The sequence below is a fragment of the Pterocles gutturalis genome, unplaced genomic scaffold, assembly GCF_000699245.1.
Source record: "Pterocles gutturalis isolate BGI_N339 unplaced genomic scaffold, ASM69924v1 scaffold2378, whole genome shotgun sequence".
Lineage (NCBI taxonomy): Eukaryota > Metazoa > Chordata > Aves > Pterocliformes > Pteroclidae > Pterocles > Pterocles gutturalis.
The window spans coordinates 120,784-145,517 of record NW_010125368.1 but is presented as its reverse complement, the minus strand read 5'-3'; the positions used below and the strand labels follow the sequence as shown (position 1 = coordinate 145,517).

Genomic DNA, 24,734 nt, shown 5'->3' with positions numbered 1-24,734 from the left:
CTTGCTATTTCATTGATCTGCTGAATAATTATAGGTCATTTGCTCAATCATTTCTCCATTTCACATGTGAAAATGGGGATAAGAGCAGGTGCTGTAAGATTATCAGAAGGATGCTCGCTAGAAGAGAGCAGCATGGTCACTGGTGATATTCATTAAGATCATTTCTTACCTAATGTGATTAATAATAAGATTTGTAGGTGGTATAAAAAAATCATCCACTCCTTCAAACGGCGTGCGGATAACATGCTGATCCTCCCCTGCGCTCGCCTCGGGTATTACCTACAATAAATACACACAAGGGTGAGGACAGGCAGGGCAGTAAGGCAGGGAGGTAAACAGACATCACATGGCGACACTGGGTACCAAGCGGCTTTTCCCAGGGATGCAGCAGACTCTAATTGATTCATGCCTTCAAAATACTGCTTGGTGTAGCTGTCTCAAAAAAGGTTTGATAATAAATAGGATTTGAGGCTTGACATTTGTAAGGTAAGTGCACAACTCTACTTTCATAAGATGTTAATACCTCTAGAAGGAGCAGTCATGCGGGAGCTGAAGAAGTATGACAACACTAAGACCACAATAATTTATTCCTCACTGTCTAAAATAAACATTTATTTAATGGTCATATTTATTAATCTCACATAAATGCACAGCGATAATTTACCTCCTTGAAGGATCAAACACTAACTCACAGCAGTTAATTATCACTCTGAAGGAGAAGAACTGTTCATCCACGGACTGCACCATATAAAATTCAGGGAAAAGCAAAGACAGACAAAAGAGCAAGACTCTGGCTGTCCCCCTGTCCTCCAGCACAGCGCAGACCTCAGTGGGCATGGAAACTCAGCTCCTCCACCACTCCAGAAAAGGAGAGGTAGAAGTTTTCAATAATTAAAATATTAAATACTCAAATTTTTTTTTTTGCTTGGTTCAAGATGACTTTAGTCTATTCATTAGGAACTTTCTGCTGCTCTAATGTTCAACAGTAGGTGCTTTGAATTTATAGCTACATAATTCATTAAGAAGATGCTAAAACCCTACAAGGTTTAGTTCAGACAGCTGTTCTGGTCATGTCATTTAGAATTCTTCCAATTAGATTGCTGAAGAAAGATGCCCACTCTTGCACAGTGCTTTCAGACATTTGCTTCCCAGAAGCCAGAAACGGTGAAACAGCAGCATCCCATCAGTCGGCTGCAAGGGCTGTTTGTGAAATCCCTGACTTCCAAAGAACGAGTGGAAATTTCGATCAATCTCTGCAGCAGCATCTTTGTTAAAAAAAAAATATTTTATGGCATGTTTGCAACTAACTGCTGTAGTTTTTAAGAACCAACTTTGCCAAATTAGTCACTGCCCACCTTTTGGGAAAGAAGGTCAGAAAACAGAAGAGATCTGCTGACGCTGATGCTAATCTCATTCTCTACATGTGCAACTGCACTTCATAAAGATAACAAAAAGGACTATCTGAGAGCTGGAGCCTTGTAACAAGTTTCCAACTGTGCAGATGGTGTGTTCTTCTTAATAATCACATGCCTGTGCCATCTCTCCTTTAATTACAGAAACCTCTCACAGCTGGATGGAAGAAAATAAGTCAGAAAGGGTAAAGAGAGGCCATTCTGTCTCCTTTTACCCCGTACAGGAAACTGCCTGTCCCCAGGTGAGACAAGCTGGTGGCACTGCCTCCGAAACCTTCATTTACTTGCCCCCATTCAGTTTCTGGAGTCTTTTCCTGAAAATATCCATATTGAGTTGCTGGTCCACTCCTCGTTATCGAAAGCCTGCGGGCTGCAGCCATTATCTCGGCTGGAGCATGACTGGTGGGGATGGCTCGTCCCATCTTCATGGGGCAGCATCCAGCAAAGACTTGGGCAGCCCCAGCACTAATGTAGACTTCAGATTTGTAGGTTTTTAGGTCAGAAAGCACAGCCTACCTTCTCCTCTGATGGTTGGGGAATGCTTTAATGCAGACTTAGAAGCAAACATTTCTGGTAGGAGGAGTATGTTTCCAGAAAGGTTGGGCAGCAAGAACCAGAAAATAAGTGCTAGAGAAGGGAATGTCTGGATGGATCAAATCAGCTCTGGTATCAAACCCACCATATGACACACAGCAGCCGCAAAACGCCCAATTAGATGCCTGCACTTAGTGCTGCTGTACCATCAGCAGAAGAGTGAATCCTCCAGGGCAATCCAGAAATGGAAGCTAATTGAGTTGTCCAAGCCTACGTGAACTTCTGTGCCCCAGTATCACTGTGGATCTGATGGTGCTGAGCATGGAGCAGCTCCAGGGACCTCGCTGGCACCCCTCCAGCAGAGTCACTGACACCCAGTAACAGAATCTGTCCCTGAGGTTTTGCTTTTGCTGTTTATGGCTTCTTCATGCCCTGGAGGGCTCTTTTTTTGCATTTTACTATGAAAGGAACAATTCTAGCACAATGTGCTCCATCATCATCCAGAAGGAGGTTGTGAGAGACAAGTGACAAAATGAGTTTAAGAAAAGTAAGTATCAGTTCAGTGCACTGGCAGAAAACCTGGACATCTCCTATGTGGAAGACAAGAAGAGATAAATGCCTGGAGGTAAACTGGAGAACAGGGTGGTTTTGCTCAAAGCATAACAAGGGCACTAGGCTAGTAATCCTGAAAGAATCATAGAATCATTAAGGTTGGAAAAGGTACAGATCTTAAGTCACAGTACAGCTCATTCACCTTTTAATGCTTCTTTGCCATGCAATGCCCCCAAATCCTTTGCAGACAGAAAAATTCACAGGTCATCATCACGTCTGAGAGGGTGCCCTGCAGCTCTTGGTGAACACACGCTCAGTCCCTACCTTGGGCTTATCCTGGAATGCGCTGCTTGGCCTGACTCGCCCCTCTGATGAAACACTACCAATAACCTGAAGAGTAACAGATTTCTACGCAGAAAGCAGGCTCTTTGTGGCTTCTTGGAACCCACTGCTTTTAGACCTCAATCAAGTTAAAAGAAGCTGCACTCATGCAGGCGGCACAAATGACTTGGAGCATCGCAGATCGTACCGCTGGCAGGCAGCTGCCAGCCCTTGCTGTCTGACTTTACGGCGCTTGGCTCTGTCACCAGCCTTAAAACAAACCAGACCTTGGCAACGAAGCCGTCCTGCTGCCAGCCTACGGCACAGTCATTGCTCAAAAACAAATTAAACAGCAGGAAAAATATGTGAGGACGGCTAGAGGAGGGATGAATAAAACACACTAGATATGTAAATGAAAGTGCAGCTTTATATCCAGACCATTAAATGCTCTTAATTACCTGCAACCAACCAGCCACCAGCTTGCTAGCAATGATGCCAAGCCAAGGAAGGGCAAAGGCTCAGGCACACGAGGACTTACCTGCAGCGTTGGGGAGGACTTCCGCATGTCACCCCAGCTTAGCACCCAGACTTGGTCGTGGGACTTGTCATAGTGTAATTTGGTTGGCAATGGGTCAACAGCCAAGGACTTTAAAAAAAAAAAAAAGAGATAAGTATTTACACAGTGACCAAAATGCACCTGATGAATATTGTATGAGTTTACTGCAGACATCCCCATGTACCACCGTTCCTCCCATTTGTGCAGCTTTGCACAAGCACCTTCAAATCAATTGAGGGATCAATGGCAGCACAAGCAGTAGAAAAATCTGGCTGCTCGGTGCCGTTTCCCAGCTAGACATCGCTCCATCTTATGCTGTTTCTTATAGCCAGTAGATCAGCGTCCAATTTCTGCTTGAATTATACCCACCCCAGTTCATTCTTCCCGACCTGCTTATAACCGAGGTCAGGCAGTGGCTCAGCAAGCGTAAGTCAGAAATTCGTTCCAGCATTATTCTACCACGCTAGCTGCCAGCCTGGCTGCAAATGCAGCGTCGAGATGATGACAAACACCTTGTAAAGGAGTTGTTTTCTCGCCAGCGAGGTTACAGTGTGACCCCATGGGTGAAAGCAACACAAACCCAACTTTTTAGTGAAGTCAGCAGATCCACTGGGCAAAGATCTACTGGTTTTGTCCCATATCAAAGTCGTTTGCTATCACTGAACAAATCATCCTCCCTGTGAGTACCTGCACGGCTTTCTGAGTCTGGATATCAATGATCATGACTCTGTTCTGCTTGGGCTGCGTCACGTAAATGTACTTGTCTCTGACATTGACCGCTGAAGCCCAGAGGCAGGACCGAGTGCCTTCACCTTCCACTCTAGGACAGATCTCTTCCTGAGGAGGAGAGGGGGGGAAAAGAAAAGGAGAAAAGGTTTAATTTCTACAAGTTCAGAGCCTGGAGCAGCAGGAAGCTTAGCCTTGAAAACCACAGAAAAACATTCTATGGGGATTCTATTAGGATGATTTTTTTTCCCCTTTCTTTCCTGGAAAACATGAAATAATTATTTTATCAGGTAGCACACTGCAGCCTGGCTCTACCCAGTGACATTAAACAGCTGGACCTCCTGCAAACTCACACTGAATTTAAATAACCGCACGGTCTGTGGAGCTCTCTTTTGAAGTACGCTGCGGTTCATCAAGACTTGCAGGGCTGTCAGCATGTATTAGCAACAGAAATACCGCTCTGTGCTTAAAAAACCCAGAGATTTACATTAATTGAATCATGGCTCTATATTTTTCACAAAGACTTCATTTGCAGTTCAGGAGAGCGTGCTCTAAGATGCTTCTGCTCAGGGAAACGGGAGCAAAACAAGGAGGGTCCTTGGCACATCCTCGGCTGTGCGCTGGGGCTTGGGCTCTCAGAACACAGCATCCACCCAAACCAGGAGGAGCAGGGAAAGGTCACTGGCCTTTCTGCTGCAGCGCCCAGCTGCAGCGGCTCTATGGGCTTTTGTGTCCTCTAACAGCAAATGAAGAGACCTTTGTTGTAGAAACCCTCCTAAAGTCGCAGGCTGGTGTCACCTTCTATGTGGCAAACATCAAGATACTGAAAGGGAGGGAAAAAAAAAGTCAATCCTCCCTATAGCAAGGCAAAAGGCCCTATGATATCTGTAGGAAACCCTTAGAGGTATCTCTGAAAGGCAGCCAAGTAACGAGGTTGAAAATCCCCTTTATGCCCACCACTGTGCTGACATTATTTCCTTAAGTGCCCTCTCTCCTTTGTTCTTTTTAAGCTGTTTCTCCAGAACCACCTCTTCAATATTTACAGCTCTTTGCAAAAGAAACACAAGATTCCTGTCTTTGAGTAGCAGCAGCTCAAGTGGGGCTTAACTACATTAAGCCCACGCTAAGGACCAGTCTTGGGGTGAGCATCAGTCTGGATTTCTACTAAGGTGTATTAAAATCCAGTGGAAGAAAATCCAATATCAACCACAAATTTACTGAGATTTAAAATACACTGAATGGAGACTCACAAGAAGTTCTTGACCCATGGCAGCAGAGCCTGACCCAGAAAGTCGCCCACTCCCGTGCCATCAGTAAAACGGGCCAGTTAGCACCAGTGAGGGATGGCTGCGTCTCTCTGCTACTGACTTTTGTACTTTTGTACCAGTTACAACTTTTGGGCACGGACATGTAAACAGTTCAAACAGGACAGGGGAAAGGCTTTGCCTACATTTTGATGTGATAACTATCCAAATTCTCTGCAGCGTGGCAGTAATCCTCCATGTCAGTCTTACACCTCACGTGCTTCCCTTGATTTTCAGAAGATGCTGAATCTCAAGGAGGCCACGTGAAGTCCACAAAGCTCCAACATCACTGCATCAAACAGGTCCTTTAGCAATCACAGCCTTTGAAGAGATTAAGAGAAAGTTTCCCAGGGGATTTAGGACTTACATAACTTGTGAAAATCCTCTCTTCAGGCCTGATGTGTCTCCGGATTTCACATTCGTTTGGCTGAAGGATTGTGATCCCGTCATCAGAAAAGACATAGAACATATTCCCAACACTCAGGCCTTGAAGGGGGATAAAGCAAAAACAGCAGCTTTTTTTTTTTTTTTTTTTTAAATATACATATATATATCCATAGCTATTAGGACTTTTTCTAAGAACTCTCCCTCCTCCCCCAACAAACAGAATCTGCCTTACATCAAAGTTGGTCATTTGGATGCAGTCAGTGCATTCACAAAATCAAATCTCATGTCACAACGAGGGCTTCAAGGAGTGAAGAGGTACAAACACATTCAAAAATGCATTGCCTTGGTGGCGGCGGTTGTACACAAATAACTACGTTCAGGTCTTGTGCGTATATGCCAAAGCGGGATTTGATTACAAGAAGCCCCTGTATTGCATTGTTAACTCCCTCAGGTTATGACTTTTTTTTTTTTTTTCCTATGATTTCATTAAAAATAGCTTGCTAATAATTTGAGAACTGAGAGAGAAGCTTTAGTTAAAATTAATCTGGAGGTTGTTCTGTTACAGGTAACTTGACTTCTTGTAACTGTGATGCAAAATGGAAGTGCTTAACATCCGATCCATGCATGAAAAGATAGATATTTCTCTATTTTCTTCAACTATCTGGATGAACTAACTACAGCCACCAAAACAAATAAATTTTTGAGATCTTGCAAACTGTAGTTCACAAATGTGGAGTAGTTCAGCATCGCAATAGCACTCATTTTATCCAACTGGGGCATTCCAGGAGATTTGGAAAACTGGCTGTTTGTCATTGCTTTGCTGTTAGGAGATCGTGTTCTATCATTTCTGTCATGCAGAAATGCCTTAAAACACTGATAATTGGGTTGTTCTTCAGCTACATGCAATTGCAGTAACGAACATCTTTAAGAAATGTTCAGGATCTTTTCACACACTCCAGTTAGAAAGATCCAAGCATCATTTCATCTTTTTCATACCACCACCAATGAGGGTTTGCAATGACCGCTGTCACCCCGGTAATGTTGATAGTGTACTTATCTGCCAACAATACGGTGATGTGATAATTTGTAACTTCTAATTAATTACATTTTACCCATGGAGAAATAAGGTCCTGGTTCTACAGATCTGAACAACACCCAGCAATACGATTCCCTGGGCTGGTCCTGTGGTCCTCTATACAGCTCCTCACCTCTCCTAAGTGTTTGCAAGGTCTAAACCATCACAGGAAAACCTCACAGTAAAAACTTGTATAATTTGGATAAGTGCATTTTTTGGGCAAATTTTGAAAAATATTTAGTAAGGCTAGAAGGGGTTTTTTTGGTGCTAACCCCCCTTCTTTTTGTGTCAAATAAGTGGCTTCAGAGTACAATGTCTCAGCACATGGTGTCTTCTGTACTGACAACGCTCAAGTTGGGTCTCTCTAAACCATAGCACAGAAATACCCCAGTCAGGGCATCAGGTGGGTACCAGAGCCATGATCCTTAAATGCGATGCCTCAGTGAGGGATCATGCACGTAGAAAAAAAAGCTACAGAACTTCCATCAAGAATTAAATTATCTTTATGGACTAAGGGCTAATTTTTTCCTAGCGTACTGCTAAAACATTTGATTTGGGTGCTTTGGACCAAAATCCGCGCTCCCAGCATGCACACAACTCCCACGTGCTCCAGTGGGATTTGAGTGACTCCATCAGGGGGCAGAATGTGACCCTGGCTGGAATGAGTGCACATATTGTCATGAGTAAAGGATTTTAATCCTAAGAAGTGGAAACAGGCAGGCAACAAATGGTGACCATTGTGAAGATGCCTATTACTATTTCCATGCACAATAGCAGCGTGATTTTGGCTGATGATCTGATTACAAGGAGGGTGTATTTCTGAACTAAGGCCTTAATTAGTCACAAAATTACTTTGATAATAATTTTACTCCAGCAGGTTTAGTGGCTTGGCAAGTCCCAGCACTTATTTTACAGTCAAATGAGTGCAATTTTTTTTGCTGACTGGTTAAAATATGGCACAAATTACTAGTAGCATTCAGGTACCCTCTTTTAAAAGTTCACCAATTTAAATGAAAATACTTTTCCAGAGAGTAATCTTCACACTGATTTTTAGACAAAGCAGTTTTTTCACTAGACAAACGAGGTGTGACTGACGAAGTATTTTCCAAGTCTCGACTGGGGTACATCTCTAAACAATCTCCTGGACATTGGTAAAACAGACTCCACTCTTGATTACACTGCTGCAGCTCCTCTCTCTGGGGAATTATTTCAGCACAGAGACGGGCTATGGAGAATTTTGCTCAGCTGTGTTATTTATACCGGTGAGGGAGGTACTAGATTGGAAACCAGGACACTAGTGAGGAGGGGTTTTCTTTTTTGGCTTTATTTGAAGACATTTCAGGTTGGATGGCACAACCAGTTCAAAAACTAAAGGCTTTATATATAACAAAAAACCCTAATATAACAAAAATCCTCATTAAGAATGGAGAGGGTCTCCTAAACATCACAGTTCTTATTCGAACCTTTCCACATGAAGCTGACTCTAATTTCTTTATTTTTTAAAAACTTCAGGAGGACACCAGATGACAAGAGTTTTCTTTATTTGAGGAACAGAGTCTCCATCTGAGTGTATATTCGTATTTCCCTCCTTTGAGATCAAAGCGAAAATTTCTCACTGTGGAATACTGTCTTCTGGTCTGATACTTGAATAATTTTCTTCAATTTAATCTAAATGCTTGGAAGTATTTTAGAACTTAAACTTGGTAACACAGAAAGGCTTTCAGCTTTTTAAGTGCATACATTCATAGAACTGATAGTCGCCTGCTGGCATGATATGCTCCCTTTATCCAGGTATAAAGAATGCAACGCTCACTGCAAAAATGAACACTTTCTGAAAACAAATCTCTACCCTAATCCACAAAATTAAAACTGAGTTTGTACACTGAGTAAATATTGCACCTGCTTCCAGTTCCGTTTAGCTGGTGGCTCATGCCATGTGCACTCATTTCTGGAGGTTCTCCTTGCGCATGGTCTGTGGAAGGTTTTGAGACCAGACTGATGGACTGACTTGTAAAATGTCCAACGACTTCTACGCAATACCCTGTCTAGGCATTTTCCAGCAGTTTTAGTTACGACAGACCTTGTGGGCATGAGGATGGGATCATTTTGAAGGAGCTCAAGCCTACCAATGTTTGGTAATATTGCTGCTTGCACTTAAGTTCTTATTTTAACAGAATTGAAAGAATACATTAAAGGGTAAAACTAAAAACAACAGTCCTTTCTTCCAGCTTTCGCTGCGCTAAGATTTCACATGCTAAAGTGTGTTTGATGGGTTCTTTGTCTAAAATGAATGTGCTGATCAAATACCATAGGACAACACAGGCAGGGGAATAAACGTGCTCCACAGATACTGAACTGTTTAGGAACACCTACAGTAAATCTGCTTTTACTGCCCATGTTTTCCTTGTCCTTCCCTCATACATTTACCTAAAATGTGCAAGGTCGATAAGCAGCAAGTCCATATTGTTTAGGAGAATTTTATAATAAGACTTTCTGCAACCAGCTTCTCAGTTGTTCTTTAAATATTACTATGCTTCTCCATCTGCTGGGGTTATCCAGCTACTTTCTTTTAAAAGCAGCATCAGGGCTGCAGTACATAAACATCATGCAGATGATGCTGGACTGCTGAGCTGCACTAGAGATTGCACTTCTGAGCAGAAGGGGAACGGCAATTCTTAGTGCCCATAATGCCACGTGCAGAAACATCAGCAGCATGGAGACACTCTTCCCTGCTGCGCACTGGGGACTTGCAGGTGGCGCATCTGGGAATAAGTGAGACCTTCCCCATGAGGCTGGAAGGACAGCAAGGTCCCAGCTCCCTCATACGCAAGTGGTAGATGTAAGAACAAGCTTATGCCTGGATTTCAATCCAAGAACCTTCCTCCAGTGGGCTGGACACCCTCCTCACAGACCCGGAGCCCAACACCGGGATGCTCCCCATCTACCCCCCTGGGCACCGACCTACAGCGGCAGAGGGGTGAGCTGCTCGAGAGCTCCTGGGGGCTTTGCACGACGCGTCTCACTGGGCATTTTGGAAATTATAACAGCACAAGCGCGCACAAAGTCAAATTTTAATTTCAAGTAATGAAATAATATCTTTGAGTCAATTAGCTGTTTAGGATGGGTTTTTTCCTAATTTGGCTTCCAAGATGCATGGGTGTTGACCTTGCGCAGGGCAAACTATGAATTTGATCAAACAAGAGACCTTAACTGCCAATTAAAACAAGGAGAAATGGGGCAACCTTTACCCTGCATCGATTTAAAGGACAGAGGAAAGCAAAACCTGCGTGCAGTTTTTTTTTGCCTAACAGTCAAGAAAACAATTTCTGTTGCTCACCTAGTAAACATCAATACATGCTACCGAGGAGGAAGAGCTTGAATCGCTTGCTTAAAAATGCAGTGCATTGAATTTGTGTCTTACTTGTTCAATTATGGTAATTTGGGAGCACTTCCGACACGTGTGCAATTGTTAATGCAGCTTGAGAAGCTCAGGCTACTCACATTGGTGGCAGTTCATATAAAATTCCCATTTTTATATATTTTATCATCATCTATTATTTCACAGTGGGAAAATGTAAGAAGTTATAGGTACGATTTACATTATGAGAGTGACATCTCTTATTTGAATAGTTTAGCTTTTGAATGTCTGGTCTGTACTTAATCTGGTAACTGTGAAAGTTGATCGAGTTAGTGGCAAGTCAGTGGAGAATGGCCCATCATGGAATTATTAAAGCAGACAAGCACATTATCACTACAACAAAAGAACTTTACTGCAGTACCTTCCTCTCGCCACAGTATGTTTGCAACTGCAGCATCAGAAAATTGGGAAAGCCAGAAAATAATCAGGAAAAGAAAAACAACAACAAAACAATGTCAAAATTTTCATCGCAGCAAGTAACTGAATTCATATTCACGCTTACATGAACTGTTTAATTTGTGAAAACTCTGTAACATTCATTCAAATAAAATATCAGGAAAAACAGATATTTCTAAATACATTTGCTCCTTCTAGAAAGAATTCTTAAACTTTGACATGGGAAAAATCCTTACAGAAATGACACCAACTTTAGCCTGTGCAAAGATCAAAGTCTCGCTAAAGAAAAGATGTTATCTTCAAATGCAATTGGAGGTGTGGTATGGGCTGTGATTGTCTGTACGGGTTCAATAAGCAAACATGACATCTTCAGAAGCTTGAGACTGGCAATTACAGCAGCTAACACTTTGCTGCATTTCTTCTTGGAATTTCACACAACTCCGTTCTCTTTGGGATTCAAATACTCTTTGAAAGTACACCTGAATTTGAATTTCCGTTCGAGATACATCCAGTTATTTCTCAACATACTGTAATTTCCCTTGCTCAAGTATTCAAGGGAAAATGACTGACATTAACAAGAGTACATAAACCTGTTTAACGAGGAATAGAATATATTTTCCAAAGAACCGCCATGAGAGCGCATATTTATGGCTTTGTTTTCAATCCTTACTCTATATTATAAACAGCCAGAAAAGCAGCAAAATTTCCACTTGCACCTCGCCTTTTAGTATCACCGTGAACCCAGGTGATCTCCCAAGTAGTCCAGACAGCAGAACGGGGAAGGATCAGGCCTCCAGGAGGTTTTCCTTTGGGGCAACTAATCACTTTGTTAATTGTGTTTTGGGGCCAGTGCGGTCAAGATAATGCTGCCGCATTCCCACGGGAGACATGCAGCTAAGAGCGGCTAGGAGGACATTTGTCTTGGAAGCTGAAGATAATTTGACACCAAGGGAAACCTGTTTTGCTAGTTAGTGATATAAACACAGGTAAAATAAATAATTCAATCACAACAATTTTCAAGCTTCTAAATATTTGTGAACTTTGACTTCTAACTGGCTTTCAAAGAAGAAGCCTTGTACAGAAATCAATGATTTCTTTTTTTTTCCTGAAACTGCATATAATTCAACAAAATAATAGGGTTTGGATTCTTTTATGTCTAAAATTATTGCCAATTTGTTAATTTAGTAAAGATGTTACCCATACCACACCCCGTGTGCCTCTGGCACATGAAAGGCATCATTGTTCTGGATGAGGCGATTTTACCTTCCCTACATGATTCCTTCCCAAAACAACATCCAATCCTCTGATTAATGCACAGACAAAACTGTCATTACCTTACGACTAAAGAGTCCAACATACCGCATGCAATGGACTGAACTATTAAGTTACATATATATCATTACAATTAAATACACTTTAAAGAAATAAATACATGGAAAATTAAGCTTACGGGTCTTTCTTGCCGAATCTTCGATGAAAAGTGAAGATATGTCCTCGTCCACTCCCACCTCGTTTTTAGCAATGCAGGTGTAGGCGCCCGTGTCTTCGTACCGGACACTACTGATGTGAAGTTCACTCCCGTTTGCTGTAAGAGAGACACCCATAAACAGTGCTCCTCACTGCTGCTAATTGCTTTTACTGCCCTTAAGTGACAAGGTGGTTTCACAATGCAATATTTTCCTGAATGCAAATCTGGGGGATTCTCACGAGAGCTGATGTTTTGCTTCTCTCCATTAGCACATAGACCCTCTGTGCTAGAAACGAACAAAGAACAATCCCAAACGCAAACAATAAATAACATGCCATTTATTTCTTCTTGCTAAAAAAAAATGCTTTGGCTTTAGTAGAGACAAATTCACTTCACTATTGCAAACTGTTTTTCATCAGATCACCCAAAACTTGGGTTTGGAAGGGGTCTCTCTACAGTTCCTCCCATCAGTTGGCTTTCTGGAGTGTTGCCTAAAACCTCTGGAAGGTTTTGAGGTATCGCACCCAACCGTGCAGGGATATCTGTGTCTGCAATACACCACAGCCTAACCGGGGGCGTGTGGGGAGTTTTTTAATATTTTTACACAGAAAATTGCCAATAAAAATTTTTGCCTTTCACTGTGTCTGTCGCGCCCTCATTTGAACAAGAACCAAGGAGAGTCAAGAGCCTGATTCCCCTTGCAGAGGTGGGGTGAGAAGATGGGGAACCACAGCCTGGTTCTCGGCTGACTCGCACCCCATGCAAAGGTCATGTCATGGATTTCTCTCCGGATTCACACAAAAGACGAGGCAGAGGAGAACCAGGCACGCTGTCTTTTAACTTAACACCCTTACCACTTACATCAGTCAATACCGTATTTCCCAAGAAATTCACAGGAGAAAAAGATAAAAAGAAAGAACAGGGGGTTTGTAACACGATTTCCAACAACTGTGGCTTAGTGAAAGCACAAGAATTTCTAGTTTAAAGTGCAAAATAATCCTCCTTAATCCCCCTCTACAATACTTTAATTAATCAAAATTCTGTTCTTACCGAGGAGCGTTAGTTGTTTGGATAGTTTTGGCATGATATCAATGCCGTTCTTTAGCCAGGTAATTCGGGGATTAGGGATGCCTTCGGCGTGACATTTGAGGCTCGCCGACACGCCAGGCTCCTGCGCCTGCGTTTCAGGGTAGACGCGGATCACCGGCGGCACTGCGGGAAACAAGGAATTGGCGACTTGAACCTCACCTGCCAGGTGCCATCCCTTGGCGCTGGCTCGAGAGCTGCCGCAGAAGAGGGCTGATCCCTTCCCTGGGGAAATAAGCAACGTCCTGGCTCTCAGGACAAGCTACAGTAATGAATTTTCTGCAGCTCAACATTGAGGGCAGAAAATAGAAAATAATAATAGAAAAGAGTAAACTAATAAACCAGTGCCAGGGAACAACCTCAATATCTGATTTTGCATTTGGACCCGTCTTGCTTGTTCTTGCTTTGTTTCATTAAGTGACTGATGGAACTTAGGTAAAGTTGGATTAAAAACTAAGGTGGGTACTCACGTATTTAAAAATTAAAGTATAAGCTCCAAACCTTCATTGAATTAAGTAAAGGAAGGAATTTGAGTTCTTGCCTATTAAAAGTAGCATATTATTCAACATTTTAATTAGATATCCATCAGGAAATAGCCTGTATATCCACCACCTGTTATTCTGAACAAATAAAGCATTTATAAATGTCTGCTTTTTTTTTTTGCTGAGAAGTTTTCAAAATGTGACTTACCTTGTTTCAGGAAAGCCTCTGAACTATTTAATACACTCAATTGGCAGAACTACTAATTATATTACAATTTCAGACAAGCTCATTGATTTTCAATCATGTTGCCTTCATTGCTCAAATCAACAAGGCTTAATATCACCCGTTAACTATTTCTGAACAATTTGCTCACCAAGTTTAAAGAGAATTTGCAATATTGCAATATCAGTGGGACCTTCCTTCCTTTCACCTCCAGGGACATCATAAAAGGAGACGGGAGGACGTGCTGTAGCGCGGCTGATGGTGGTTGAAGGGTGGCCATGGACTGCTGTGTTTTATAACCAAGGGGTCAACTCTTCTACCAGATTGGGAGATTTTGGGACTCCTGATTAACTGTTGGCAGGTGAATAGTTTTGTAAAACCACAGGCAGAGTCAAGTGTGGATGTGACGTGTGGGGGCCCAGATTCTTCCTCAAGGAAAAGGAGTAATTTCTGCCAGCACTGGTGGGGGACTGAGGAAAATCTGTGGGGTTTTTCAGAAAGCCTGAATGAGTCACAAACAAACTTCCACTGGAAATCCCTGGCTGGAGGTACCGAACTCACTGCTGTGTTTTTATATAGTCCATCACTAGGCTCCAGGACTGGCAAAATTAAATTGACCTAACACTTGCTTTAGAATAAAATGAAATCTGTGTTGGCAGCTTGCTATGTGTCTATATATCCATATGGGGATAGTTTAAATAATTACATTCACTGGTATATACTTTCCATTTCTATTTTTTATGGGCCTTACCAGAGAGAGATGCGTTTTACTTCTGTCTCTCCTGCCAGCTGCCAAGCAGGAACCAGGGCTGAGTCATCAGCTTGGAAGGAAATCAGCCAGGACAGAAAGCCCTCAAGTCTACTTGTTCTTGATAGCTTTAAAAGCCAGAGATTGTCCAAGTGTAATCTGAGAGGAAACGCCTAGGGGCAACTGGAGAGACAAAAAAATGGGGACTTCCAGCAAAGGAATGGCTCTGAACTCCACCTCTGCACTGGACCCGTGGATTTCCTGCTTCATCTTCTATTCCCTTCACTTGAGAAGAAAAGAAAATGTGTCGTAAGGTGCAGGGCAGTGAGTAAAACCCCATGTAAGAGCTTTTTAATCACGAGGTTACCAAAAAGACAAGGCTTGCTTTATGAAATGGAGTTTGCAAATTCTAAATAAAAGCATTTACTCGCTTTTTATCTTCTTTTCCTCCCGTTGCTGTCAGGTTATAGCTCCTCCTGACTTCAGGAGGCGGCAGATCAAGCGGAAGAAGAGCAAAGGGAGCGATCTGCGGCTGGCAATGGCTGGCAGCTGTCAGAGCCAGCCCCGCATTTATCTAACGGACTGTGCCCAAGCAATGCAGGGGGATAACACTGAGAGGCAGGAGATTCTGATTCCATCTGTACCTCAGAAAATTAATTTAAATTTCTCTAAGTCGGTGTCTCCAGGCACGATAGGATAAAGATAGTAATTTTTGTCCACTTTGACAGAATTTTATGAAGGTCCCGCACTCAATACTCATCTCACCTATGATTTGCTTGCTACCAGTAACATCTTCAGAATGAAATGATTTAGGAACTGAGGTCCACTGAAAGCCTACGTGAGTCATTCAGACTCCTGGAGGAGAGGTGGTTTGCCTCCTACAAATGCATAGGAAAAAACTTGCAACACCCAAGCAGGTTAGGTGCCCAAATCCTGGTGAAGTCACCTGGCAGTGAGTACCCAGTGTCCCCAAGTACACCTCTTTAATGCTCTCAAAACCAGGGTGCGTTGATATTTTCTTATAAAAGTTTGCCTCAGGCTTTTCCTTTTTTTCCTGTGGGCACTGATGCCGGTGCTCCCAATCACCGCCACAGCGATCACACTCCCTAGGAACGCGGCACTCCTTCACAGAGCTGAGTTTACCTGCACCTCTCAACTTTTTTTGCCTCATCCCGTGTTAGTCTGCATGTGAGAAACCCACATATTTTACCTGCAGAGCTGAAAACACAATAGATTTATATTGCAAAAACTGTCTCAGGGGTCCTAGACACTGAATCACTGTTCTGCATGAAAATTAGCTAAACTTGAAATTATAGCGGGGCGTCTTCTCAAGAGTGATTAATAAGGGAACTGCTTCTTTTCACCTACAAAAATACATGTTGCACTTCCATTCTTGCTCTCTTATAATTTTCCTGCTGCTTCCATTTTTAAACTTTTTATTTCTTCCCCCTTGTCTTACATAATTCATTGCACAGGTAAATTATTGCAACTGCCTTGTGATAACCATAAACTGCAAATGCATTTTTATTATCCTGGCTACAAATTACTACATTCCAAGTAAGCACATTTTACTTTAAACTTGCAAAGATTTCAGCTCCAGACTTTGGAATACATGGATTATCCTTTGCTATTTCCCTTGGTGAATATATATCACTGCTAACCATTACTGTGTCTGCAGCCAAAGGCAATATAAAAATGCTATTATCTTAAACAAAGTAGGAAAAAAGAGGGACTCAAACAAGTAAGAGATGGGGTAGATTGCCTGCTGCTGCATACTGAATAGCACCTTCCTTGGGAGGAGACCAATTCATTACCATAGAAGAGCTCAGGTGACAAAGCATCAAACCCCAAAAACATACATTGCTGCTCTAGGACCTATATACTCCAGGGCTTAATAATAATTACTGATTAATCATTTACTTGAGATGTTTTAATATTTCAATTTATGATTTGAGAGGAGTTGAAGCATTATGTGTTTTCTCTTGAAAAGCCACATTAATGATACATCCATGTTTAAAACATCTGTGTTACTGGAAAATCTGTCCTACTGGACCCTTATAATTGGGCTGAGGATTGAATTGCTTTTTAAAACTGTTTTCAAGAAATACAATATTCTGATTTATGCTGATGTTTTCCAGAGCGCAAGGACCAAGGTAAATGATGCCCTACACTCAGCAGTCTCTTGATTTGCAAACTATCAGTTTTCATAGTTGATTACAATTTTATGAGATTCTTTATCCTCAGCAACTCTTTTTCCTCTTGAAAGTGATAAATTGCTTTTCCTCCCTACAGTTAGTGTATGCTGTTCACACTTCCCGAGCAATATCCATACGGAGGAGAGAACATCATTTTCCTACTGTTCTCGGCTTCTCCTGATCAAAGATACCAGCAGGCGAGATGAATTTCTCATTCTTAAACTTTGTGCTGCCTTTCAGTGCGTTCTTTTCTTCCAAAAACATCAAGGCCCAGCTGTATAAATACACGGACTCGAATTTTACCACTGCTGTGAATGGTGAGATCGATGAGCTCCACCCAAACCTACCACATCCGATGTCACCTGTCGGCTGCGTTCCACACGTGTGCTTTGTGCCTCTTGCCCAGAAGACGTGAGCCAGCGGTTTGGGGCATTCATCTGGTGGTTTTTGCATTTTCTGCCTAACAGGATTCTCATCTCTGCTTGTCGAAATGAGCATCTGTGATATCCTGAACCACCTGATGCAAAGGGAAGCACGGCACGGCGTTCAGCAGTTGAGCAAAACAACCCTTCCTTTCCCCTTCAGCAAGGCTGCTTTGGGGAGGACCTTTGGGCAGACCTCTAAACTGTGCAATGCCTGCTGCAGAGTTGGAGCTGCTTTCAGGATCGCTTTGCAGCCTGGGTGAGCAGCCCAAGCACAGAACCGACGCGCGAGGCTGGGTTCTTTGGCACGGGCAGAGCAGCGTCGGTGAGGACCCGGCACCACCAGCCGTGGACAAGCGCGTGCCCACCTTCCAGCAGGATTTGACTGCCATGAAGCAAACTTGGGCAAGAAAAGGAACAACCGTGATAATATACTGGGATGGAAGCAAGGCTTTCCATGGATAAACTTTAGATAAATTTGATTAGTCTGTAATACATTCAGTTAGAGCTCTGAAACCCAGAAACTTTTAATTTGGCCAAAATTGGGCTCTCAGCTTTCTATTCAAGCTTCTATTTCATAATTTTCTGTATCACCTAATCAATGAGCTCTCATTAGCCAGTGTTATGTTCTAGAAAGAGACAAAGGAGAAAGATAAAGAGAATATGTTGGATAAAAGCATATGAAGACAGTGTATATAACTAGGATCAGATTATTTTAAGGAGAAAAAGGCACTAAAAGGAAAATATTTTGTAAGACGTACTAATGGGCCTCAGTGGCAACAGTAAGCCAGGGCCCAGGTGGTGCAAAAAGGATCAAAGGACACTGGAAGAGTCACCACTGCTTTGACAAACATGGAATTAACCGAAGCACAGGCTAAAAGCTGGGACCTGCCTGAACAGACACAGTGAGCTTGGGAAGGGTAATGGGGATAAACCCTTGCACTTCCAGTTGGTTCTTCTTTCTCTGCTCTTTCCCAATGGAGAAACTTGGAGTTTTCTTCTATTAAAAAAAAAAAAAATCTGATCGCTTTCGTAGAATAAAAAATCCCAGTGTTTTTGATGTTAAAAGCGTATCAGTCCCTCCCTGGAGGAGACAGGCGAGCAGATAGTCGAGTTCTGGCTGACTTGGTTCTGTCACATTCTGTTACAGCTTTAGTCCAATACAGAAAAGCAACAAAAGCCCTCCCGTGTTGGAGATGGAGTTTTTAGTTCGATACAGACAGTGACAATCCCCAGCACTGAGCAGAGCCCATCAACTACACTTAGACTCTCGGCACCTTCACTCAGTTCAGCTCAGCTCAGCTTCTTCCCTCTGCTGTCAGGAGAAATTCCTCACTTTGTCCTTTAAGTTACTACAAACCGAGAAGGATTTCCTGAGCAGGACTCTGCCTTAGGAACCCCACCAGGCAACTGAAGGTAAGCAACGTCGTCCTGTCACCGGTGCTGTCGCCCCAGCATCAGTTGCTGGAGGAAGCCACGACACAGGCAGAAAAGGAGAGAATTTAGTGGTGTGGGCAGCCAGCCAGCCACGTCAAGAACTGCAAACACCCAGCTTCACAAAGCCTAATGGCTCACATGGGAATATCAGATGCTGTAAGACAGATTTCTAGACCCTGCAGTGTTTTCTAGCAAGCCTGGGTTGATAGGAGAACGTATGACACTTTTTTTTTCCAGTATTTAGTGACTATATAGCAACATTAAAAAGCCAACATGGGTAGTGTTCTTTTTATATAACAGTGTTCTTCTATTAGGAAGAAAAACCACACGCAGCTGTGGTGTGGAGCTTCCATTTAAAAAGAAAATGGGATCTTTCAGCAACAACTTAAATCTAAGTGGCAGGCATGAGTATGAAACGAATCGAGCCCTCCCCACACTCCATCTCGCTTTCCTCTTGTTCTGCTTTTAGTTTCAAAGCTTTTGGGCCTTATATTCTCAGCGATGATAAAGTCTACATTGTTGTCTGCCAACTAAACTCCATTCAGGCCTCATAATATATCACATAATATACACAGGATTAAGTTGTTAGCTCGCTTTTCTTTCAACTGCCATTCATCAAACAAATAGCGCTTTGCGGAAGGAAACCTATTTTCCCAGCTGCAGCGTGTACAATCTAGTTATCCACATTGCTGAGACTTTACAGTTCCCTATCTGGAAAGATGACAAATTATTATGTAGGAACATTAAGTCAGTTTTCATTCAAATCAACGGGAGGCTTTGTGCTCTCCTCTAGGTACTCGCGGGTGGGGAGCGCTCGCACACGTCCAGAAGCCCTGAGTCAAACCTAAACCCACGTCCACCATGGTGCTTCTCAAAGTGCATTAACATCCCTTCTCCTCATGTCAGCCCCTCTCTATTAACCTGGGTGTAGCTGTCTGCTCCCACCAATTGGCATCTCACCTTTGTAGAGCTCTGCACACATCTAGAGAAAGAACTAAACATTAATTTTCTTTATAATATATCCCCTGTAATAAAGTCACTGAATTTTCCTGCAAAACTAAATACTTTCATACCAGAGTACGTCAAAATCTACCCACAGTGAGCAATGGGTTACCCTGTCTCCTATTCTGGAGACGCTGGTTATGATCAAAATCTACCCACAGTGAGCAATGGGTTGTTACCCTGTCTCCTATTCTGGAGATGCTGGCCATGTTAGCACAGGTAAATAGGGGTTTAAAGCTGGATAATAAATTTGCTGCTCACAGGTAAATAGGGGTTTAAAGCTGGATAACGATTTTGCTGCTGGGGAGGTGGATACTCCACAGGTCCCTCGATGAAATGCTGGTTTAAGCTAATGTAATTCCAAAATAATCCGACTGACTGAGTTTGAGGTCAGAAGAAAGATAGTAAACGCCTGGATGCAAATTCCACCAGGCGCAGATGTGGTCCAGGGGATGGAGGTGAATGAGGATGCTGGAACAGTGCCCGTGTGGTTCTCTCACCTGTCAAACGCTTTGCCCTCATTTTGCAACCCAGCGGGCTGTGTCTTTGGCCAACGTCAACAGCCTTTGGTGAGCCAAGCCAACTACAACCAGGTAATAATCGGATATCGCAGTGAGCTGGATAGCTAGATTTGGAATCGCTGTGCTGTAGTTATTGAAATATCCTGGGCTATTCCATGCAGCAGAAACTATTTTCAGGGAGAAGAAATTATTGAAGCAACACTTCTGTTGACAAAACAGTCATTAGTCTAAGAGGTGCTTTGAAACATTGCTCTTAACTCTACGGAAAGGTTACTGACAGCTTGTTTTACAGCTAGGGTACCTGCTGAAGCCCAGGTTATTGTACACGTCCCCCCTCTCGGTATCAAACCCCAAGCTGCATTTGCTCTCGTACAATTTGGTGCATAGGTTTTCACGACTTTGTACAAATGAGATGAACACGCAACTTTGCTTACAGGAAGGTTTTCATGGATTGTCACACGTGCCATTTACTAACCATTCACCTGAAGGATGTGGGTCTGATACAGCTCTTCGTAGCCGTAGGCATGGCAGGTGTAATTGCCCATGTGAATCGTTGTTACCTTGGTGATGTAGAGGGAATTGTCTTCTCCAAAATCCTGTAACAAAAGACAGGAAAGGTGTCTTATTATTTAGTAAAAATATTTAAAACACCATGTGAAGGGAGACTACCTGTTCAGTGGGTATGTTCTCTATGCCACTTCTTATAAAATACATGTGGCCTTGATGAGAATGAACTGAAACTGTTTGCTGCTTATCTCAGACCATATCCTAGGCAGGAGACAAGGAAGAATTAAAAAAACATTTTTGCAAAGAAACTCGTTTCGATCTGCAACTGCTTGACAAGTATCTCTATCTCCTCCATCTTTCTAGATCTGCTTTGCATCACTTCAATTTTTGATTATAGATGGGGAGAATACAAGTTAGCAGAGAGGTTTTGGCACTTGAATATGTTGTACAAGTGCCCTGCTTAGGAATTGATTTCAGATTACAGTTAACAGAACCACAGCACTGATGGGTATACAAAGCAGCTCCTCGCGTTACTCCATTAATGTTCAGACTTCTGCAGCTCCAGAACGTTTGTACTTCTAGGTAAACCCTGAAGGATATATTTGAAAAACAGTTAATGAGCTTAAAGAAAGATTTTTCTTTAGCCCCATGTATGCTAAACTAAACTCTTTGCAGAATTTCACTGCAAAAGTATGGTAAAATCTGACTTAGAACAGGGTGGACAGCACACAAGAGGACTCCAAATTTGCTCTGCTAGTTGGGAGTCCACAACCTGGGTCCCAATTTCTTTGTGATGGAGGAAGGGAATCCCTGCACAGAGATGCTGATGCCATGTCCATGGCAGGTCCATCCTCATCCATGCTGTTACTGCCCAACAAGGTGCTCAGAAATTCTGAGCAAGAGCTGTTTGATCACTGGATGAGCTGCTTTCTAAACCACAACCATTTGGGGCTCCTTATATCTCACATTTTGTGCCTCTTCAAGGTGCATCTGCTTTACAGTTTGAAGCTTTCCTTTCCAGCCATGACACTTCGAACACTTTTCAAAGGAAGCTGCAAACTTGCACCAAGAAATACAGAGTTTACAGGCAGGACAATAACCCTTCCCAAAGCCCAGACCCTGACCTCAGAGCATCAGGGATAACCACCCTGGTTCTGCTATCTGCTGCCCTAAGGCAGTGCTGCCCCAATGTGCAAATGTATCAACAATTATAAAGAATAAATCCATGGCTGATCCCGAAATTCATTATCTATAACCCAAAGCACCTCAGATATTACTGTCACCGTGGGTGTCAGGCAGATTTGGCATCTACACAATGGGATAAGCTGGTTAAGCCACCCAATACATTAGCACAAATATCTGCTCAAAAATTCCCATTTCAAGCATTTGCCTGATTTCTGGTCGGTTGGATCTTTCCTGCCAGAAAGCAAAGAGGCACAAGTAACTGCAAACAGAAAAGATATCAACCCTGTTCAAATGATATCTGCATGAGATAGAGCAAATGCTGGCAGTGGAGGGGACTTAATATTAGTTTTTAAGGTTAATCCCAAAGCAACTCAAATTGAGTTTAGATCAATAAAAGCAGGATGGCTACTTTTACAGAATGATTTATAGGGAGTTTGGGAGAAACAGGACAATAAAATCTTCTCTGTTTTAAGTACGTTGCTTCCTTTAAGATATCTCAGAAAAACATTATGAATGCTTGGTTTGTGCTCTGTAATTGCCTTTTTATGGACGATCTGGTTTTTCCAATGCATACAAATGTATTAATATAAGTAAAGACCCTTGCAAAAACAAACTGATGCAAGATTATTCTCCTCCACTCCAGATGCATTTTTCTTGTAAAGAGAGGCTTATATTGCTAAAAGCATCGTTTATGACTTTTAAAAACTATTTTCTGACTTCTGGCACTTAAGGAAGGTTATCAAATACGATCTGGGTTAACACCATACCATTTATGACAGGCACAGAATGAAATTATCCGCCCTGTATTACGCCTTGCACACACACAGTACATTCACACGAGTACAACATTATTAAGAATGACCAGTATCAGATGTGAGGAAAAAAAAAAAGTGATCATGAAATTTAAGTTCAACATGTTGCTACAAAAAATAATAGTGAATTTTCTAACAAATTAATGACTCTTTCCATGTGTTTCTTTAGCAGCTCACGGTTTCTCTTTATGTTTCCCTGTGGATACAATCAGTACATCAGGATTTCACAGTTACATTTCATACAGCTGTATTCATTCTTATGCACAAGTACTTTTGGTGTATATTTTATAAAGGTATATTTGGAAGTGCTATAAAAACCCAAGCCCTAGAGCATTAGGAAATGATGAGTCTTTGATTCCTTAACAGCCTCTAACTCCACACCAGCCAGCATCCCGCACGCTCTGCATCGCCTTCGGAGCAATCAGGAGCTGCTCCGGTGCACCTCTTGCCCCTGCCACTGTATTAACGGGGGTGTAAGCTACCACCCACAGCGCTTGGCTGCTGTTTGGATTTGCTGGGAAGCAATCCTCGACAGGGTTTAATGCAATTTTATCCAGCTGAGAAGGGAGGCAGGTCAATAAGGACTTTTTGCCTCTCAAAAATGTGTTCTCAGGCAAGTGGGAGCTCTTTGAACAAAAGAAAGCGTTAGCACAAAACAATTGTAGAGACCCAAGCGCCGAGCTCCATCCCTCCATCCTAACATGCACAGAAGAACCGTGGGAAAACTGGCAGGGGAGAGAACGGGGTGGGCAAAGGGAACAGGAAAAATTCACACTGGAAAAAAGGAAGGGAAACTTTCCATGTGCTTGGACTTTTTTCAGATGGCTATTCCTTGCAAAGTCAGGTTTCCAAGCCACAAGCTGTCAGAGGGAACCATAAACATCTATAAGAAGAACATAACGTAATTCTTCTCTAAAAGTATCCCACCTTCAAAGCAGAGTATCCCAGGGCTGTCCAAGAGTCACGGTGAGTGCCGCACACCCCGGGAGGGGGGACTGCCCGACTCCTACCCCCTGCAATGCCCAACGGTGAACTGAAAAGGCATTTTTATGCCCCATCCCGTGAAAAAGGATAGGCAACCAGGCAAAAAAGTAACTTCTGGGATACTGTGTTCCTCCTTGATCGCTGAAGGGGAATTTTCTCATGAAGAGGAAGAAACAGAAGAGATGAAAATGTACGAACAAGATGCAGAAACCATTCCAACCCCACAAACCGATGAGCCTTGTATCAAAGCGGCCAGATAAGGATAAGGTGTTCATCACCTCTACTTCATGAATTTCTTTATAAAATAATGTTACATGTTCAGGTAAAAATAATAATTCAGCAAGCTGCTCTCGTAACTTCTCATAATTGATAAGGTCGACTAGTGGCAGATGATAAGTTGGCTTCTCCAGGAATTTGTCTCATGTCTTCTCTCCCTTTCTGGAATAAAAAGTTCTCTGCCCTTCGTGAGCTTTTTTTATGTCTTGCAGCTACCCTTCAAATAAAGGACTGATTATGTGACCTCAAAGTATCTTTTACCTTTTCAAGACTAAAAAAAGGCACCACTCTGCCAATAAGAGCTCAGTAATCTAAAAAATAAAATAAAAGTTGCTACTGCACACAGTCAATTTGAAAAAATAACCAAGCAGATCCCAGAAAATGGATATGTACTTTTTTTTGTATTGTATTTCCTTTCCATCACTACTGATTACCCAAGGCATCGGTCTCTCCAGACAGAAGATTTTTCATGTTTATTTATCCCATTCCTCCCTTCCAATGCATTCCCCGGTCATGCAATCTGCCGCGCTCGGAGACACGGCGCTTAGGAATGTGCAGAACATCACATATTGCCTCTACATCTCCGTCACGTTCTGTCTCAAGTGAAATCCAACATGAGATTGCAACGTCACAAATCTCCTGTCCTGACACCCAGGGATGCAGCTGGCGGAGAGGGACCCCCACCAACCCGGGGCTGCCGAGCCA

The 24,734-nt window shown here is 42.6% G+C and overlaps 1 protein-coding gene across 1 annotated transcript in view; it reads right to left on the bottom strand.

The window, feature by feature from the left end:
* FSTL4 (follistatin-like 4) overlaps nucleotides 1-24,734 on the bottom strand; it is a gene marked incomplete at its 5' end in the record, with an annotated part of 143,883 nt that overhangs the window by 3,647 nt on the left and 115,502 nt on the right. Inside the window, 8 exons of the mRNA XM_010078526.1 lie at nucleotides 170-279; nucleotides 3,358-3,465; nucleotides 4,063-4,212; nucleotides 5,773-5,891; nucleotides 10,647-10,673; nucleotides 12,132-12,266; nucleotides 13,200-13,361; nucleotides 20,741-20,861. Coding sequence (XP_010076828.1) covers nucleotides 170-279; nucleotides 3,358-3,465; nucleotides 4,063-4,212; nucleotides 5,773-5,891; nucleotides 10,647-10,673; nucleotides 12,132-12,266; nucleotides 13,200-13,361; nucleotides 20,741-20,861 — 932 coding nt within the window. The remainder of the gene's footprint in view (nucleotides 1-169; nucleotides 280-3,357; nucleotides 3,466-4,062; nucleotides 4,213-5,772; nucleotides 5,892-10,646; nucleotides 10,674-12,131; nucleotides 12,267-13,199; nucleotides 13,362-20,740; nucleotides 20,862-24,734) is intronic.